General features: G+C 37.0%; 2 protein-coding genes across 2 annotated transcripts in view; both read right to left on the minus strand.

Annotated features, from left to right (window-relative positions):
- LOC136217504 (uncharacterized) overlaps nt 1-21939 on the minus strand; it is a gene marked incomplete at its 5' end in the record, with an annotated part of 222921 nt that overhangs the window by 157594 nt on the left and 43388 nt on the right. The gene's annotated exons all lie outside the window — the stretch shown is intronic.
- On the minus strand, nt 14811-16827 carry LOC136216891 (putative pectinesterase/pectinesterase inhibitor 28). Its single transcript, XM_066003434.1, has 2 exons — nt 15898-16827; nt 14811-15708 (listed from the first exon to the last, which is right to left on the minus strand). Exons 1-2 carry the CDS (start codon nt 16808-16810, stop codon nt 15020-15022), a joined length of 1602 nt encoding a protein of 533 aa, XP_065859506.1. The 5' UTR covers nt 16811-16827; the 3' UTR covers nt 14811-15019.

The following is a 21939-nucleotide window of genomic DNA, read 5'->3' on the forward strand; positions in this document are numbered from 1 at the left end:
CCGGACTAAAAAGACGTTCCTATCGAACCATTCAAACCTCCAAGATACTAGCTTCAGCGAGAAAATACAGACAACAATGTTTTAAAAGAATTCAGAATCGTTAGAAAGAACCTCCGCTTTTGAGCCATTTTTACCCGCAGTCGTAGACTAGGGTTGCTTTTGAGCCATTTTTACCTGCGGTCGTGGACCAGGGTTGCTTTTGAGCCATTTTTACCCGCGGTCGTGGACCAGGGTTGCTTTTGAGCCATTTTACCCCGGTCGTGAACCGGGGTTGCTTTTGAGCCATTTTACCCGTGGTCGTGGACCAGGGTTGCTTTTGAGCCATTTTTACCCGCGGTCGTGGACCAGGGTTGCTTTTGAGCCATTTTTACCCGCGGTCATGGACCAGGGTTGCTTTTGAGCCATTTTACCCTGGTCGTGAACCGGGGTTGCTTTTGAGCCATTTTACCCGCGGTCGTGGACCAGGGTTGCTTTTGAGCCATTTTCACCCGCGGTCATGGACCAGGGTTGCTTTTGAGCCATTTTACCCGCGGTCGTGGACCAGGGTTGCTTTTGAGCCACTTCCCCCCCGGTCGTAGACCAGGGTCGCTTTTGAGCCATTTCCCCCCGGGTCGTAGACCAGGATCGCTTTTGAGCCACCTTACTCGCGGTCGGGCACCAAGGTTGCTTTTGAGCCATTTTTACCCGCAGTCAACTTAGGCTAGGGTCCGTGAGAAGAACATCCGCCGGCGACCGATTCAAAGGCAAGGACAGAAAGGATCGAGAACGATGCCGGAACGCACAGCGCAAAGGTCAGGTATTCTTCCTCCTACTCTTTACGTGTTTCTTACTTTTATATGTTTTACATTGCATGTGTTGCGTTAGCAAAAAACGTTTTCGAAACACACACATCACTGTCAAAATAGGAAAGTAGGGGCAACTGTAGACACCGAGTCGGAGGACCTGTGACGAAAACCTTTAACAAAGCGGTCGAAGCGGTTGGTTCCGGGAAAATTTTGAAAGAGAAAAACGTATAATAATAAAACGGTGAGTCAACGAGAATCACGGTCGTTGAGTGAACGGCTCGTGGACGCTCCGCGACGTAGAGCGAGCGCCTAGCGGCAGTCGACGTGTGTCCGACGACAGTCGGACGCACGTCCGGCAGGGCAGGGCGTGCGCTCGGCGTCCGCGGGACGCCCGACGGCCGTCGGGCATGCACCCCCGACAGCCATTGGGCGAGCGCCCGACGGCCGCTGGGTAGGCGCCCAACGACGTTGGGCGGACGCCCAACGATGGTTGGGCGAATGCCCAACATCAGTTGAGCATACGCCCAACGATTGTTGGGCGTTCACCCAACATAGGTTGGGCGTTCGCCTAACCAAGGTGGGCGATCGCCCAACCCCCTTTGGGCGACGCCCAATTTTACTCGGGCGTCGCCCAAAGTTCCGGGGATCCGTTTGCCTATATAAGGCACGGATCCCCATGCATTTGGGGAGAGGACTTTTGGAGGAGGAGCTTCTCACTCTAAACATTTTTAGAGAGTGAAAATCTTTTTTTGGGAAAAAACATTTTTTTCCTAAAAATTTCAAATTTCCTAAAAGTTAAAATTTTACCAAAAACACCAGAAAAGCACGATTCGTGGAATCAACCGACTTCAACCGTCAATACCGAGCTTGAGGTATTATCCGAGGACTAGACTCGTTTTATTTATTTCATTTATTTTATTTTCTTTATTTATTTTTATGTTATAATTTTATTTATTTAGTTATTCATTTATTTATCACGATTTATTTAGTTCTTCGTATTTATTTATTTTTATCCCGTGTTCTATAAAAATTCGGTTTTGTTTTAAAATAAAAAACCTCGTTTTAATATCCCAATACGAACCGTGATCCGATTAAAAGGTAGTTCGGGTATTAAAAACGTTGTAATTATAAGTTTGGAAAAGATATTTCCGAATAACGTTTTAAAATAAAAACATCGTTTTAGGAAACTCCGTTATAGACTATGATCCATTTTTGGTAGTTCGGAGATCCCAAACGATCGAATTAGATTTAATTTAAAGCTTTTGAACGAATCTGGAAAGTTTTGGAGTGCTGCTGTAATTCTACCTTTTCTGTCACTAACAGGAGATTGGCGACGGATTTTCCGTCGGTAATCTGCTGGAAACCGAAAATCACCATTTTTACCCTCCTTTCCCCACTTTTTGACATTTCTACTTATATATATATGTATATTATTGTGTAATATGTTTATAAAAATTATTTTTTAATCCTATAACTATTTATTATGTACTATATATTTATTTATTTCATGTTGAAATTTAATTCGTTTGGATTTAATGTTATAAAGTAGTATATAGGTATATATATAGTTTTCTTTGGCATTTGAATTATATTAGCTATCATAGGGTAAAACTATTTTGGAAATTAAATGTTATTTTTAGTTTTTATAGTCTCCCTTATTTTTACATAGTTGTAATTAGGATAAAAAGTATTATATGTATTACTACTTTCCTTATCCTACATTTAATCTATATATATATTACCATTTTTACTATTCTTACATATATGTATAAATATGTATATTCATTCTCCATTTGGATTTCCTATAGGTATATATTCTTTAAACATGTTTGGTTGGGTGAAGTTGAATTTAATTTGTTAGTTGTTGTAATTATATTCAAGTAAGGATTAATTGAGTGAAAAAAGGGAAAATAAAATCACAAAAAGAGACTTTAATTTGTTTATTTAAACTTAAGTTTTCTAGACATTCTTAAAGTGTAAATAACGTTTTCCTGACATTTTTAAACTATTTCCAAAATATCACATGTTGAAACCTTAATCTGTTCCAACGACGGATTAGGCAAACCTTGTAATTAAAATCGTTTTTATTGTAAATAATAAAGTTTTGAATCGTTTCCTTAAATGATTTGTACAAAATAAATTGACTTGTACGCCTAACCATGTTTTTGGGTTAAAATTCTTTATTCCACGTCTTCAAACGCTCGAGTCGTTCCAACGGCGATTCGAGTAGAGGCCATATAAATTAACGGGGTTTTGAAACATACCTAAATCGTTCCAACGGCGATTAAGGTACGAACCATGTAAATAAACTCGTTTTCGGGGAGTGAGTTTAGTGTAGAGTTAACATACGAATCGAGGCATAAGACACATTGTAAATAAATCAATTCTTCCTTCTCCCCTCTCTCTTTTATACTTAGCATCAATGTAAATGGGTGATTCTTTACCAAAGTGGCTTTCAATAATATATGCTCAAAACGGTTTTCAAAACGAGAAAGAAAAGGTTTCAAATGAATTTTAAACTTAAAGAAATATGCGATTAGTCCGTTATCGCCTAACACGCTGAGTAGGAGGCCGGTGGTTCATAACCGGGCGATGTCGGGGTGCCTAGTAGCCTTTCTCCGGAAAGGAGCTAGCCTTCTCGGCTCGTACCTAAGTTTCCCGAACCCTCACCGGTCACCCGCAAGGGATCAGTGTTCATTTTCCCATTCATGGGTGGTGACTCTTCCATACTCCGAGCTCCGGTCCTGCCGAGCAGCTTGATTCCACGATTGGTTGCTTTTGGCACCAATCACCGCTTACGTCGCCATGAGGTGTCCACCCCCCGGTCCGCCCGGGCGATTAGGCCGCGACACCTCGTCTAACAACGAGTTTTAGCGTTATTTAGTTAATAAGCGAGCAATTCTCGAATTTAAATGCTTTTGTGTGAGTTAGTTAGAAATTGGAAACGTTTTATTTACTTTTCGTTGTTTAGGCTCGTTTTATGATCAATTTAGGCAAATACGGCCAAAATGGCATGCATATTATAATTCCGTTATCTTTTGAAGCTAATTGATCCGTCAAAAGTCGCACCAAACGAAGCGTTTGCTCAAATAAACGATTGGCGGGTCAATTTAGCCCTTGGACTAATGTTGTTTGGAGTTTATGTGCGTGTGTAGGTTAAAACACGATCAATTTCAGGCAAAAATCGTGTCTCGGGGACCCCCGGCAGTCGCTCGGCGAATTGAGCATCGGCGCACAGCCCAGGCGCTGCTCGGCGAGCAGCCCAGGCGCTGCTCGGCGAGCAGCCCAGGCACTGCCCAGGCACCGCCCAGGCATTGCCCAGGCACTGTGCCTGCTCGCCGATCAGGCTGTGCCTGCTCGCGATGAGCAGTGCCTGCTCGCCGAGCAGCTCGCCCTGCTCGGCGAGCAGACCTGCGGGAATTGGTCAAAAAGACCAATTCCGCCCCCACGACGCCACGATGGACCCCACGACTTCCTACCTGCATAAGGACACGAATTAGGTCAAAAAGAGGGCCGAGCCACGCCTATAAATAGAGTTTTTCCAATGTAAATTAGTATCTTTCAATTTTGTAAATTATCTTAGCTTTCCCCTTGTAATTCCTCTCCATCTCCTCCATCTTCTTCGACTTCCATTGAAGCTCCTTCAAAGCTTTTTCTCGAGGAATTATCAAGGTCCGTCCTTAAAATTAAGTCACCGCATGCAGAGTAAACAGGTTCCCTGAAAGGGATTTTTGTATCTCCTTTTATCTTTCCTTGTTTGTACTCTTTGATACAGTTGCCGAACTTGACTTATTGTATCTTGTGACAATTATCTTCGCCTTTAATAATAATTTAGCTCTTGTTTTGTTCTATGATTATTTGTTTAATCTCTGTCTTACGCTTTATTCAATTGGTTTAACTCATTCAAAAGCCCCAAAATCTAGTAGGCACATATTGCAAGCTGAATCTGACCTAGTCAGAGCCTAGGAGATTGACGACCTCTTAGTTGATTAAGCGCCAATTTACTGAGCCTTAGACCTAGTTTCGGCCTTAGGGAATCACGCGCTAGGAACTTCAGGAGGGTAAGTAGGGTTAATCACCTTGAATACAAGTGACTCAGATTAGGTTTTTATTCAATAGACCTAATAATCTATCTTCATTATTATCGTTCATACCATGTTCCTTCGGATAATTGCATTAGTGAAAGATCAATTAGGAGTAGTTTAACTTAATTAGGGGTAGAGTAACTTAATTAGGCATAGAATAACTTAGTTAGAATCAGATAACTTAGCTAGGACTAGTATAATTCAACCTAGGAGTAGATTAACTTAGCAAAACAAACTCAAAACCCCCTAAGCCTAGATAACACCTGAAACCGATAGCTCGATACTTGCAGAAATAAATCCTGTGGACGATAACCTGGACTTAACCAGAAATTTATTACTTGATAACGACGGGGTACACTTATCCCTTAGTGAGTTCTCATCTCTAACTTAGGTGAGGGCGCATCAACGCGGTACGAGTTATTCTTCTGGTTCAATCGTTCGTTATTGACAATGACTCGTTCCCTTTTATTCGCGTGTGTTCGTGTCTCGATTTTTGGATTATGGCAGGATCTTTTGGATCTATCGAGAGACGTAACCACGTGTTCGTTCAGTGATGAAATCATTTTTTTTGGATTTTATTTTAGGGAACGGACTCATCGCGTAACGTGTTTGTTTTTAGCGTCAAGAATCCGTTTGCTCGTTTTGGCTACGTGTAAAGACAGCGAGTCTTATTTGAGCGCACGGTGATCTTTCGGCTAGCAACAAATTTTTATTTCTTCCAATTTACGGGATATATCATCCTAGCGTGGTTATAGAAAATCAACATTTCGTTTAATCGCATGCTTATTCGAAGCAGGGATATTACCATTCTTTTTCATTTAGGCACGAGTTTAAGCAAACACACATGTCGGGCCATATTTCTAGTAGTTTGGTAACGGTCGAAATGATCGAGCCATTAGTCAAACCCACAGTCTCGTCCATATGGTGCAATCATGCGGTTTCTTAGCTTAATTCGGCTTCGTGATTTTAAACGGCGTATATACCAGTTCGAGGCACGTATTTAACGGTATTGGTTTATTTCCTTTAACTACTCCCGGGATTGACATATATCGTAGATACATAATGATTTTGGTCGTTTGTTTATTTTTGCTTTTCTTTTATTTTCTTAGTCACTTTTGCGGATACGTCCATTTCTCTTAAGAACAACACAAGGCGTAACATAAGAGTTTTTATTCGGAAGGGACGGGCCACGTTTATGAAACTCTTTACGTTACAACGGGATCGTTCAAAGCAGAAATGTTCTTCGTTTTCGTTTTGTCATAATCTCGTTTTATCCCAACCTATTTAAAGAATGTGAATAACGGCTACTGTTAATATAGTATTTTGAATCGAGCTATAACTATCCTTAATATCAAACCGATTTGAACTAATACGTGCTTACGTCACAACGTATGTCCTGAACATGTGCCTTCTTCGAGACATGGAAAGGGACCAGGCGGGTCGCACAAGTTCACTCACACGAGATGACTAACTCGTCTTTAGTTCGAATCGTTTCAATGTTTTGGGGTAGTTCATATATCGGTTTAAGAGTATATATTAACGCATTGTTTCATTTCCTTTACATATTTTAGGATTAGACACGTATCATGGCATTTTGAAAACACGAACTGATTCATTTATCACATCAAAAATAGTAACGGGTAATCCTATGGAAACTTCTAAGGCTACTATATGCTGACACGGCTGATCGCGGGACCTCACAGGACCGCACAAATTCGCCCCTAACGAATGGATGGGGACCCTTTGACGCCTTACTATAAGGGGGAACTTACACTAGCCTCTTTCGAGCGACAAATGGACTCTCGCTAGAGGTTTCGCGGAAATTACCCAAAAGGTTTGCAATAATGCGTATGAATGCATACGAAAAGAAATAATACGATCCGTCCCCGTTAAGGGCTTACTACACGCCTTCCGGAATCAAATTTCTCGCTTCCCCAGCAGAGTCGCCACTTGTAGGTGCCGCGGCCTTGCCCGGGCGGACCGGGGGGTGGACACCGTTGACGACAGATGCTGTGATTGGCGCCGAAAGGAACCAATCGTGGAATCAAGCTGCTCGGCAGGACCGGAGCCTGGAGTATGGAAGAGTCGCCACCCACGAATGGGAAAATGAACACCGATCCCTTGCGGGAGACCGGTGAGGGTTCGGGAAACTTAGGTACGAGCCGAGAAGGCTAGCTCCTTTCCGGAGAAAGGCTACTAGGCACCCCGACATCGCCCGGTTATGAACCACCGGCCTCCTACTTAGCGTGTTAGGCGATAATGGACTAATCGCATATTTCTTTAAGTTTAAAGTTCATTTGAAACCTTTTCTTTCTCGCTTTGAAAAACCGTTTTGAGCATGTTTATTAAAGGGAAAATTACAAAACTAGGTCAAATGGGAGGCCCATTTACATATTAAACCCATTTACTCAACCTACTACATATCTAGACTGATTTTGTGTGACTTTCCCATAATACCCCTAACCTTCCCACTTCCTCCCTTACGCGAACGTTCTCTCCCCTCTTCTCCTTGGTTGTGCGAAACGGTGGCAGCTCCTCCATTAATGATTCTAAGACTTTTGATCTTCCTATCTTCCTTTAAATTCCATGAAATCTGGTTCATTTCTCCAAATCACAATGAATTTCTCTTCTTCCTCTCTTCATCTCTTGATTCTGCAACTTCCTAATCCTAGAAAACGAAGTCATGGTTCTTCATCTTCCATTTCCTGCTCGTTCGAAAAAATGGTGAATCTACGTTATTTTCATCGTTTTTCCCAGTTTATCATATTGGGTTCATCAAAAAATGTAAGTATATGCTGTTTTTTCTGCGTTTTCCCCCATAAATCCACTTAGCATATGCGGTTATCGCGAGGTCTTCGGGGAGAAATTTATCGATTTCACTTCGCGAAACGTTGATTACGTGAAGTTTGCGAGGTAATTCGATAAATTTCTCTCGCAGACTCCGCGAATTCTGCGTTTTGCGAAGCCAGAGCGTCACATTTCTCCTCGCAGACTCCGCGAAATCATTGTTTCGCGAAGTCAGAGCGTCACATTCCTTGCACATTTATGTTCGCATACTTAGCGAATCGTCGTTTCGCGAAGCCAAATCTTCCTTTTTTCTGACTAACACGATTAAATTTTTCTGAAGGTGGTTGAATACGTAATATTCATTCCTGGAAGCCGGTGTGTTAGGGTGCCATGAGAGACATCCATTCGAAAACGCCTGGACTTCCATCCCTCTGTGGTGAATAAAAGGCTATGTATAATGAAGTGATTTGTTAGGAGTTTATTGTGGCAATCTTAGTGAATAGTAGCCTATGTATTATGAGATGATTTGTTATGAGTTTGCAATCTTATTGTAAATTTTGATAATGTTATGATTTTAATGTTGGAATCCTTTGTTGTTTGCCATTTTTTGTTATATACCACTTCGCGAATTAGCTACAAAACATATCCAGGCTTCGCATATGCGAATTAAATTCATCAAATAAATCAAACTCTAGCTTCGTAGGCTTCACATATGCGAACTAAATTCATCAATTATTATGAACATTAGCTTCGCAGGCTTCGCATAATATGGAATTTGCGAAGTCAGACGGGAGGGGGCGAGACGCGCGTAAATATTGAGGGTATTATGGGAAAGTCACACAAAATCAGTCTAGATATGTAGTAGGTTGAGTAAATGGGTTTAATATGTAAATGGACCTCCCATTTGACCTAGTTTTGTAATTTTCCCTTTATTAAAAGCCATTTTAGTAAAGAATCACCCATTTTGCATAAATTTAAAATACATAGGAGAGAGGGGGGGAGAAGAAAGAAATGATTTATTCACAGTGTGATTTATGCTTTACACCAACTCTAAACTAAGCTCACTTCCCAAAAACGAGTTTATTTACATGGTTCGTACCTTAATCGCCGTTGGAACGATTTAGGTACGTTTCAAAACCCCGTTAATTTACATGATATCGACTCAAATCGCTGTGTTTGAAAGTGTGAGATAAAAAGCTTTAACAAGAAAACGTGATTAAGCATACAAGTCCATTTATTTTTGTACAAAACCATTTGAATAGGAAAACGATTCAAAACTCTATTATTTACAATTTAAGAAACAATTTTAATTACAAGGTTCGCTTAATCCGTCGTTGGAACGAATTAAGGTTTTAAAACATGATATTTTGGAAATCAATTGAAAGTGGTAGAGAATCAAAAACCTTTTATTTACATTTGGAACCTCTAAAAACCTTTTAGTTTAAATAAACAAATTAAATTCTCTTTTTTGTGGCTTATTTCCCCTTTTTCACCCAATTAGCCTCCATTTGGACATAATCACAACAATTAACAATCTAATCTCAAATTCACCCAACCAAATACATTTGAAAGAATATATATATATATATATATATATATATATATAAGTGTGAAAATAGAGTAAATATACATAGATTTACATATATATACAAAAAGGGTAGTAATAATACTCATTAAAACAAAATTGAGAAAATAATACATATTAATAAGTAGAAGGAGTAATGAAAATAATATAGGATATAATACACTTTCATTCCAATTAAAACATATAAAATGATTAACATAGTTCATAAATTTAGTTCAAAAATAATATTTACATAATAACCCAAAAATCAATTAATCATCCCAAAAGTCAAAAAAACTATACATATATACCTATATATAATTTACGAAACCAAATCAATATGGATTAAGTTTTTAACATAAAATAAGTGGATATATAATATGTAGCTAATAGTTATATAAACCAAAAATACATTTACCAAATATATTACATAGTTATATATATATACATTTAAGAACAAATGTCAAAAAGGTAAGAAAAAGGTTCATCAATGGGCTTTTTAAAGTTCCAGCAGATTTACCGACGGAAAATCCGTCGGTAAACTGCTTTTAGTGACAGAAAAGGGAGAATTACAGAAACAGTTCATAACTTTCCAGATTTATTCAAACACTTTAGATTAGATCTATTCTATCATTTTGGATCTCCGAACTACCCGAATTGGATCATAGTCTATAACGGAGATTCCTAAAACGATGTTTTATTTTAAAACATTATTTAGAAATATTTTCAAAATTTATAATAATTACAACGTTTTTTAATCCCGAACTACCTTTGAATCGGATCACGGTTCGTATTGGGATGTTAAAAATGAGGTTTTTTATTTCAAAACAAAACCAAACATTTATTTAATACGAGACAAAAAATTAAATAAATGCGGAAGGTTAAATAAAACGTGATGAATAAATAACTAACTAAATAAAACTATCACCTAATAAATAACATAAATAAAATGAATAAATAAAGGAAATAAATAAAACGAGTCTAGTTCTCGGATAATACCTCGAGATCGGTATTGACAGCTGAAGTCGGTTGATTCCACGAATTTATCTTTTTCGGTTTTTTGTGTTTTTGGTAAAATATTTAACTTTGGAAAATTTGGATTTTTTTGGGAAAAAAAATATTTTCTCCAAAAAATAGACTTTCTCTCTCTAAAAATGTTTAGAGTGAGAAAGCTCCAAAAATTCTCCTCCCCTCTTTTATGCATATGGATCCGTGCCTTTTATAGGCACGGATCCCGAAACTTTGGGCGACGCCCGGCTAAAGTTGGGCGTCGCCCAAAGTGGGTTGGGCGAACGCCCAACTTAAGTTGGGCGACGCCCAACGAAAGTTGGGCGTCCGCCCAACCCCTGTTGGGTGTTTGCCCAACGTCGTTGGGCGTCCGCCCAACGAGCTTCGTCGGGCGTTCACCCGACGTCGTTGGGCGCCCGCCCAATGTGAGTTGGGCGTGCGCGCCCAGCTGCCGCTGGGCGTGCACCCTGCGCTACCGGGCGCGCATCCAACTGTCGTTGGGCGCGCGCCGGCTGCCACTAGGCGCTCGCCCAACGCCGCTGAGCACTCGCGGGTCGTCCACCTGACGATACGCAATCCTCACGGACCCTTTCGTGATTTTTGTTTTAAATTATCGGAATCAACCGTTTCAACCGTCTCGTATGGGTTTTCGTCACAGGTCCTCCGACTCAGTGTCTACAGCCGATATAACTCGTATGATCATGCTTTATACACATTACTCAATGAATATATAAAGTATAAGAGCATGGCCAATCATTTAATACCTATTCAACCATAAACAAAACATCAAACCATAAATAGGATCATGCTTCATACACATACTCATATCTGACTAAGGTATACAAACAAAATCAACCATTCAATACATATTCATATCTGGTTAAGGTATTCAACCAATCAGTTTATACCAATATAACGCACTATGATTCATACACAATCCTTCACTATATGACTATACTTCATACATGCAAGTTCACTATATGACTATGCTTCATACACAACTATGGCCAATCAGTTCATATATATTCAACCATAAATAGGACATCAACCTTAAACAGGATCATGCTTTATACACATACTCATAGTCAGTTCTAGCTTCCTAAACAGAACATCAACCATAAATAGGATCAGTTCATAGCAATATAACCCACATATATGTCAATGAAACATATATGTTTCTTTACTATATATGCTTCATACCTATCTCAGCATTACCCACAACAACATCATATATTGCAGCCAATCAGTTCATACCAACATAACAATATATATACTCAATAAGTTAAAGAAATCTTCCGATATCTTATAGACATGAACTGATTGACCATCTCTTCAATCAACATTCCCATGTACTTAAGCATTCTTACTATCCCTGCAAATATTATGTTCAAATAAAAAGGAATCGAATGAGTTTACAATCCCTAATGTTAGTAATATTTGCAAATAAAAAGAGCAAGATCTACCTATCTCAGCATCAGCCACAACAGCATCACGAAGTATATTGTCCTAGGTTAAAAAAAGATAAAGACCCAAGCTTTTCATTAGTGAATCTAACAATGAATACAGTAACATATGTGTATCTAAGCGAGAGATCTAATCTTTTCAACTATACGTCTGAAAATTAATAGATCCTTATTCCAGATGCTGAAATCCACATACGCAAGAATAAATCGGATGAGGAAAAGATAAGGAACAATGAAACTCTAATGCATCAAGGAACAAAGTAAATATGGCTTACCATTACCATGTTTCGACCCAATGATTTGCATGTAGAAAGCAACCAGAGAAAGCTAAAGAGCGAGGTGACAGAGATAAAGCCTGAGCCGTAGGCAAAACTTAGTTAGGGATTTGGGATGAGAGAGATGGTTTATATATGAGCTGAAATTTCAATCAAACGTATTGAACGCCTTAAATTTGTTTTCTGAATACAATGACAGTCATTTATCATAAGTGTCATATGATGATTAAGTAAATTTTGACTTAAACGTGCATTTTCTTTAGATGACAGAATTGTGTCATCGAAAGGCCACATGTGAATTGAGCTGGTTTACATTTAAGCTTTCAGATGACATAATTTTAATATACTGTCACGAAAAATAATCAGACGACACGAAAACAAATGTTTGTCATGTATAGTATGACTGCAATCCACGTAAGTTTACCATTTCTCCACGGACAACTTTAAGTTCAACTTCTACGCTTGTGTCATGTAAAAGGGAAAATGGCATAGTGCTTCCAAGTCCTGTACCGAATTGGTTTATTTCTCAGATCTTATCATCGTCTTTAACCTAAGTCTTTGTTGTTAAGATTTGTTTTTTTTATTCTATGCTTCTTGAATCAATCTTCACGTTCTTGTAATGACCTTATAACTTCATCAACAGTCATGGCATTTATGTCCCGAGATTATTCTATCGCCACCACTGCATAATCGAATTTCGATGGTAGTGATCACAAAATTTTCTCGATAATTTTTTACTCTTCAATTTTCTAGCTATAAACGTGTACAAAAAAAACTAATCACAAGTCTTCATTATATATCTATACAAAATTATTTTGCAGAGTATTGGATTTTTATTTTTTTGTTTCAATCGACATGTCTTAATTTATTTTCTTTAACAATGCATTCGCATGATGCATTAATAACTTGTCTCTTTCTTTTCTTTTTAAATATTAAATTAATTTTAATATTTTATTTTAACAAGGGGCTGACCTATATCATCAAGAAGTGCAGTCAGTTCTATCTGTTAGAAAAAACAGTCAATACTTAGATAAATATTTGCAATATAAGAATACAATTAGCGGTGAATACGAATTCGCAGATAGTACATATAGGTTTTTTTCCAAAAAAATAAATGTGTGGTTTCTTCCATTAGCAAAATCACAACAACTGGCTTAATACAGTCAGTTTGATGACATGGTAAGGGGTATTTTGGTAATAAAAAATTCTCTCACACATTTGACAAAATATATTAGATTTCATTTTTAATTAATTTTTTCTCTATTGTCTCTCCTTTCTCCTCCATCTCTTTCGTCATTCTTCTTCAAAGTTTCTTCAATGGCTTCTCTTCTCTTCTCTTTCTCCTCCGAAACAAACAAATTAAGTTAGACTATATTTCTGGAAGGTTAGGGGATGATCTATATCATGAAGAAGTGCAACAAGTTAATGTATAAAACTACTTGAAGAAAGGCAGATAAAAAGAACGGTTTTTGGATATAAGTTCGTCTTTCACACAGACTCCATCAAAGACTTTACCAAAAACACTTGTGATTACAAGAATTTTCTATCAAATATCAAACTAGATATTTAGCAGTTAGCACGCAAATCTGTTAATTCGAGAAGTAGGCCTAAGGTCAGTATGAGGAGAAACAAAAACTAGAAGGGAGGAGGATTAGGACTGCCTTGGAATCCGGATTAGAAGAGAGGCCTTCATCACGAGCAAGCTAGAGAGCGAGGTCCCGGACTCTCCAGACATGCCAATACCCTTGCATTTTAACGGGGTCAAGAGTTTTGCCTCGTTTTTTCTATCGGCAGAAACCACAAGATTTGTTATGGGCAGAAACCACAAGATTTGTTTTGGGTAAAAAAAAACCACACTTAGGGAAACCACGTTGATTCTTTTTTGAATTAACCCTATAAAAATCTAAAACCAATAATTATTTCTGTTTTGTCAGCATGTTAGAGACTTTTATATCGAAGTCTCAAAACGTGTTAGGTAAATTTATTGATTGCTACAAAAGTAAATGATTTCCTAGAAAGTAAAATGTGGGTTTTGACTTCTTAGTAGAGGATAGTGAAGGATGAAAGGACGGAAATAAATCTGTCATTGGCATATGAATTAAACGAAGGCAGTAAACGTAAAAACAAAACGTTGTATGGAAAAGGTGCTAGAAATGTAGGCTGTGTTTGAAAAATAAATGACTTATAAGGAAATGTAAATGAACGCTAAAGTAAATTCAATTCGTTATCGAATTGAATTTAATGAGAGCTAAATTGACTAAAATAGAGCTAAAGATAATTTGTCGTTGTTACTCTACGTCGGTTGGTCTAATTGTTGGATTGGATGGGGCTCGTAAATGACGCCTAAGATCTCGTTTTATAGATTTAAGAAATAACCGCTCTCAGGAAGTTACAGAATATGGTACATACAATTTTTCCACCTCTCCATTTGTTGTAACTTCCTTTATATTCTAAGCTTCTCTCGGCTCCTTTCACTTCCTTTCCTTTTCTTTTTAAAAAGAAAACTATAAAAATATATCACGGGATAAAAATACACTTGGATGAATAATAAAATTACAAAAATACCTTTGGATCACCCGTTTCCCGAACTTGACCCGATTACTAAAAATAAAATTATGATGGAAAAAAATGCCCCCACATACGTGATTATTTATTAAAATAAAAAAGCAGATATAAAGCCTCTAACTATAATAATTAAAAAAGAGAACGATAATTGAATTCAAATAATATCGGATAATTCTGATTCTGAATTCAAAGACATAATAATCTATATATATTTTATTGAGATGGATTCAAATTAATGACAAAAAAAATTTAAAAATAACAAGTATTTCTTTCCCATATTATATAACTAACAAAAATTTAAATCATTGATGCCGATGTTTAGGGCACCGTTGCCTCCTGGCTACCGTCATTCACGGTGGTTCCGCCACCCTTCCTCTTTGTCAAGAAATTCCTCAAGATTTTTGTGCATTGGGAGACTCTTTCTTGAAGAAATTAAAAGAACAAAAAAAAAAAATTCAACTATTAATGTAATTACCAAACATTTGCTTTATATACCTGAAGAATAAGGAACGCCAGAGGAAGTAATCCAAGTATCTCCATCAAGAAACTTTCCGGCAGAAAATCCGGCAGCCTCATCCGCAGTAATTTTCCTAATACCCTTCCAAGTGACCCTCTTTGATGTATCCGCACCAGGTCCTTTGTTCTCGTACTCACCAAAGAAACAAGTATCGGTTCCATATGTTCCCAACCATGGAGCCCATCCTTTTGGATCGATGGCACCGTCAATATTAGTGTGCATAAAGATAGCCCTTGAAAAAGGTTTCGCTGGACGGCCGAGGAAAGCCGGGTTTGTCTCCTTCACGGCGAGGTAGTCTTTTTCAGCTGTAACGGTGGAGTTTTGGATGATAAAACCACTTGTTTGCTTTGTGCAATTTCTTTCTTGTGCTGCGATTGTGCATTTCTGGAGATCAATTGGTTTTCGGATCATGAACTTGCAGTTCTGGAAAATCGCGGCAGAGTCCCCGAAGACCATGTCGATAGTGCCGGAAATTGTGGTGTCACGGTAGAATTGGCGGTAAGTTAGGGCATAGAGGGTGTTTTGGTAGCCGTCAATTTGGCAATTGTAGAAGATGGACATATCAGATTGCACCTTGAGTGCTACTGCTTGATGTCCGATAGCTCCGGCTGTGTTTTCAAATCCGATATCCTTTGCTATAAAGTGAGATCCGTCAACAGCTGTATCAAATCATTAGAAAAATATATTGGATTAGGAGAATTTGAGAAAACATTTTACTAACTTTCCACCTAAAATTTTCTGTTAACTTATTTTTCTAATCAAACAAACACCGAAAATCAGAAAAACTTTTTTCGACAAACAAAAACGCCTTAATTTAAAAGACTAATTCATGGATTATATGTACTTACAGACTGTGGCGGTCTGGAGAGTGGAAACACCACCGGCAAAGTTCTCACTTCCGGTGATCTTAGTCTTAGTGGGACCGTCTCCGATCAACATGACATGAGACAATTCTCTATCAAAGATGAGTTTTTCCTTGTAAACTCCAGCCTTAACATAAACAACAAAAGATTCAGTTCTTTTTTTAGGAATCTTCTTAATTGCTTCACCAATGGTTTTAAATTGGCCACTTCCATCCTGAGCAACAGTAATATCAGGCTTAATTGTGGCCGGAGTAGCAGCAAGAAGTCTCATTTTGGTAGAAGAAAGCCAATGCGGGCCGTCGCCAGCGTTGGCTGAGAGAAGTTTCCGGCCAGTAATAGCTGAGATATTGAAATCACCGATAACAGAAGAAAGTCCGGTGATCATTGCAAGTCCATTGCTTGTCATCTGACTTGAAGTTAACAAAATTGCCTTCATTTGCTCACCGGCTTTGCCGGTGGTGTTATCAAAGCCATCTATACAAGTCTGCTGATAAGTAATGGTAGCACTAAGCCAGATTTTGAGGTTATCGAGAAGATCAGCCATTTTGGCGATTTCAAAATCTCCGACCTCTTTACAAGAATCTTTGAGATCTTCAATGGCGGTGTTCATCAAACTTTTGCAATTATCAAGAGCTTGTTTCGCCATTGGATCTTCAGCAGCATCTTTCACAGCGGTGGAATTTTGAATTGCGTTTTGAAGAGCTACAATTGCAGCTTCAAATCCAGCATGAACTAGCTTGTTCGGTGCCGTCACATTTTCGGAGACTTTTGAAAGACTTTGCATGCAGGTTGTTTGAAAATCGGTCGTCTTACACATGGTTTCAACTGATGCTGAGGCAGGATCAGATTCGACAGCCACCACCATAGCCATCAGAATCAAGGAGGAGACGCCGATCATGGCGAGCTTCTTCTTACCGTAAGCCATTGTTGAATTGAATTGATGACTGATACACCATGGAAATTGGGGTTTTATAAGGTTATAGTTTTAATCAGAGTTACTAATTATAGTTTTGTTAATTACTTGCCACAAAAAAATCCATTCTTATCGTGATCCTTCTTTTTTGTATGAAAGGTTTAAGAAGAGATTTCTTGGATTAATTCTAGTCAAACCATAAATTAATTTAGATAAACAATGTATTTATGGATATACAAGGTCCAAATTAGCTTCTATGATTTTATCAATCAGAATTGTAGATCTACACTTAATACAGGAAATAGTAAAATTTTACATCTACTTAATAATTTTTTTGGCAAAAAGCATGATTAGGCATCCGACCTTTCATTTTTTAGTTCATTCAGCCTTTGATCTTTTATTTGGACACATTAAGTCCGTGATCATTTATTTTTGGTCTCATTAAGCCTTCATGACGAAATTAGTAAGTTGTGAATATCTAATTCTGCTAACAAACTGTTGTAAAATATATTTTTTACAGTTCGAATTAAGTTTTTTAGAGTTCTCCTACATCCACATTACACATCCAAAACTGCTTTCAAACAGTGAAAAAATATAAATTTCGAATGCAGATGCAATGAACAACAGTTTGTTAGCAGAATTAGATGTTCACAACTTACTAATTTGGTCATGAAGGGCTTAATGAGGCAAAAAAACAAAAAATCAGGGGTTTAATGTATCCAAATAAAAGATTAAGGGCTTAATGAACCAAACAATGAAAGATCATGGACCTAATAATGCTTTTTGCCTAATTTTTTTGAAAAGATTAGGTTATACTACAATTTAATAGCCACGTAAAATACATAAATATGATAGCCACAAATCACACGGTTAGAATGACGTTAAATATCTTAATTACCATTTTCCGCGGAATGAAAGATTTTCCTTTTGATGTAAACTTTCTCCTACATGAGATTAAGAGGTGAAATTCGAGCTCCCTCTATATTCACACTAACTGAACAAGCATTCGGTTTAGCTTGCAATGGCCGAAACAAACCATCGTACACGAAATTAATCCTAGGCTGAAATCAATAGGATAACAACTTCTCTTGCTTGAGTTTTAGGTGTTTTTAGTTCTTAGATTAGGAAAAGATGACTTGCATTCACATAATCCTAGGTTTCATTAACCTAAAATTTCTCTACTAACCTAGAATTAATTAACTACCGGGGGGGAGGGCCTTAATCATATCTTAATGAAATTCCATTTAATTAATATGTGTAGGTAAATGTATATAATATAAATGTTAATAATAATATTCAATATAGATAAATGTATTTAATCATATATATTATCCTTGTTACATTAAATTTTATATATATATATATATATATGACTTTATATTTTCAATTTAATCAAATTAAAATGAAGTTTCTATTCATGGATCAGGCTGAACTTAATTTCAATCCAATTGAATATTCCTCCATTCATTTTGGCCCATATAATACTGATATAATGTTCTTAGATTCATGTAATCGTTTACATGCATCCTATGACATTCAGATAAACATTTTGTTTCATCCAGTCTCTTCGACGAGCGACTCTCGTAGGCTTATCTAGAGATGATAGTCAGACCGAAGATACGAGTTGTCTTACCAATCGTATAAGGCTTTAACTGACCTTTATGATAATCCAAGTCATACAATAATCTCGTGTGTAATCTTTGAGAACCTAATAGTAAACTCTTAAGTAATCCATTTCAATACGATATCAAGTCTAGCACGATGTACAATTAAGTCACCATCATCTGTTGCTCAGAGATTTCTTGATCTCTAGTGAACTGCTGAAATTGCTGACTTCGTTCTTAGGGGAAGATGACTGCGTGAAATGCTGAAACTAGTTTCGTTGTTCCGGTTTCTGGACCGACTCCAGTTTCTTCCGACCAGTTCAACTCAAACTAGAAATCTGACTGATTTTTGGTTCAACCGATTGAACCGAACGATCCGCTCCGAGTTTTATAATCTTGATTATTATACTATAATTATAGTATAAAATTATACTATGATCTTATTATGCAGAACTCCCTCTATAAAATTACAAATGTTCTGTTAGAAAAGAGAATTAAGGATGTTACATGATATCCGTCAACATTAGGGTATTAACTAAATATTATTAATAAAGAAAATTACTTCTTAATTTGTCTTCTAAAATGTGGATTAATTAATAAATATTTTACTATAATATAACAATCTGAAACAATTAATTTGAAACCTAGACAAAAAAAATGAATTCAAAGAATTTTAAAATTATCAACATCCTGCACAAAAAATAAATAAAACCAAAATTATCATTCAAATGAATTCCAAAAGTTTATCTAATATAATATATCATTAATATTCACTAAAACGATTTCCACCAAAATATAAATGTATATACCTGAGAATTTTGAAGCCATATAGTTCATTTAGAACCAAAGAGCTCATCTAATTTGGTGTTCATTTTTTTTAGATAAAGGAAGGCTAAAAGCCCAAAAGAACAAGGAAAAAAAAGAAAGCAAAAAGCTTAGAGACGAACTAAACGGTTAAGAACAGAATCTCTACAATCGGCTGCAAGAGTTTCCTGGAGAGGAGGCGCACCAAATTCATGGTGACCTAAAGAAAAACTCTCTGCGAAATTCGTCAACCAGTCTGCTGCCCTGTTAACTTCACGGTTTGTATGTATAAAAAGAACACTCCACTGTCTGTCCCAGACATCACTGGATTAGTCAAGAAAATGGATGGTACATCTCCATATCCCCTGCCATATATTGTAAGATGACTCTCGAGTTCAATTCCACAATGAGCTTCCTGATTCCCCGCTCTTAGGCCAGCAGTGGTGCAGGTACAATGTCCAATGTTTGCACCATGTCCCTGCTTGTCTCTGAGTAGACCACCTGTTGACGACATGACAGGATTTCCTTTACAGGTCCCGTCGGTGTTCAATTTCATCCATCCCGGGTCAGGAGGATGCCACGAAACCCATATCAGATGCTTCGGAAGTAACAAGTCAGTGTGCAGAAACTTTTGTGCTATCAGAAATTCCTCACAGAAGTAGACAATTTTGTCGATAGCATAGGCATTTGGAGTGACAGACATGAAGACCCTCTCCTTTCGCCATTTCCAAAGCCACCAGATATTGAAAGCAAAAAAAGTAGGCCACGGGATATAACGGAAAGTCCCAGCCTGTCCTAGGTTCGTCTTTAACCATCGATCAAAGGGAGAAGTATAGAACGCCATTTGCAAACTCACTGGAATCGCTTTGTCCCAGATAAGCCGTGGGAGTCGAAAGTCCCGAAGAAGATGAACTTGAGTTTTAGGTTCATGGCAGAAAGGGCATTCTTCATTGCTCGATATGTGCCTTCGAACCCGGTTAACATTGCAAAGGATGGCATTATGTTGAAGTTGCCAAACAAAGCATTAATGTTTCTTCGGAATTTCTAAAGACTAGATCACAGGCCAATTCGAGTTCGGGTTTCGACACCGAGGAAGGGAGATTAATGCAGTCGTAACCGGTCCGAACGGAATATTCTCCGGAGGACACGAAGAACCAATACCAGCAGTCTTCCACATCCAATATGGTTGGCGGATCTTTGATGGAAAAATAGCAATTGGGTTTCTTTTTGGTGTATCTCTATAGATTTAAGTATGGTTCAAAGCAGTGTTACAAAAATCCGCCAACTAAAAAAAATTTAAAATATCTTTCCAATTTGTTCAATTGGGATGGTATAAATTAATTTATTAATTTTTACTCGTCTGAATGGTCACAAACATATCCATGTAGATCTGACAATTATCGTGTTTGAGTCGTGTTCATGTCGTGTCATTTTGGGTTCTTGTCAAAAAAGAGTAAACTCAAACTCAACCAAAAAACTTTCGTGTCACAATCTTGTTAACATGTTCGTGTTAGTGTCGATTTCGTGTCGTGTTTTCGGGTTACATGTAATTTTTTATGCATATATATTAATGATAACTTGTAAAAATATAAGAAGATGTGATACTATTTTGAAAAGTTTGCTAATATTATGTTAGAGGGTCATATAATGTGTTTATAACAATTTTAGGAGGTTCGAATCAATATTTATAAGTAATAATTATAATTTTATTATGTTTATTAATAAAATGACATAAAAAAAACATGAGAGAATATAACAATAATTTTTAATATTCGTGTCATTTCGTGTCGTTTTCGTGTTAAAATGTCAACTCTAACCCAACCCAAAAATTTGCGTGTCAATTTTATGTCAACCAAAAAATGATACATTACCTGATATACTAAACCCAAACATTAAAATTACGTGTCGATTTTATGTTGTGTAATAGTGTCGTGTGTAACTTTGCCACCTCTAGATCCATGTGACCTTTTTTAAAAAAAACGGTATTTAAATTTTATATCAATTTTTTTTAATTTGAAATAAAATATTAAATCACTAAAAACTAAAAAAAAAATCTAAGATTATCAAATATTATTTTTAACGATATTAATATTATTTTGTTGCTTCAAAAAAATATATTATTTTTTTATAGACTTTAACGATATCATATATTTCTATCATAAATATTTTTCTTTCTACATTATAATTCTTAGAATCTTCAAATATATTTTTCTTTATAATTCTTTGTCATAGTTCTCTCAATAAATATATACTATTTTTAATAATGATATTTATTTTTTTTTATAAAAATGAGTACATAATTTACAAGGGTAAATTACATATGTGGTGTACAACTTTTACCCATAATCACACTTTGGTGTACAACCAAAATTTTGTCACACTAAACTGTACAACATTTTAGGAACCTTCCACTAAAGTGTAAAGCCGGTAATTTTGACCGGTCAACACCTGGTCAACGCGCCACCTCATCACTTTTAACCTCCTAAGAAATAAAAGTGGACTCACTTAATATTAAATTACTAATTTACCTTTAATTAAATTTTTTTATTTTTTATTTTTCTCTAATATTAATTACATCTTTTCTCTCTCCTAAATTCTCTCCCCAATCTCTCTCTTTCACGTCCGTCACCCAACCATTTCTGCTAAAAAATAACCTTCCTCAATAGTTCTCTCTCCATCATTTTTCATGTATAAAGAATAACCCTT

Source organism: Euphorbia lathyris, chromosome 2 (assembly GCF_963576675.1).
Source record: "Euphorbia lathyris chromosome 2, ddEupLath1.1, whole genome shotgun sequence".
NCBI classification, from domain to species: domain Eukaryota; kingdom Viridiplantae; phylum Streptophyta; class Magnoliopsida; order Malpighiales; family Euphorbiaceae; genus Euphorbia; species Euphorbia lathyris.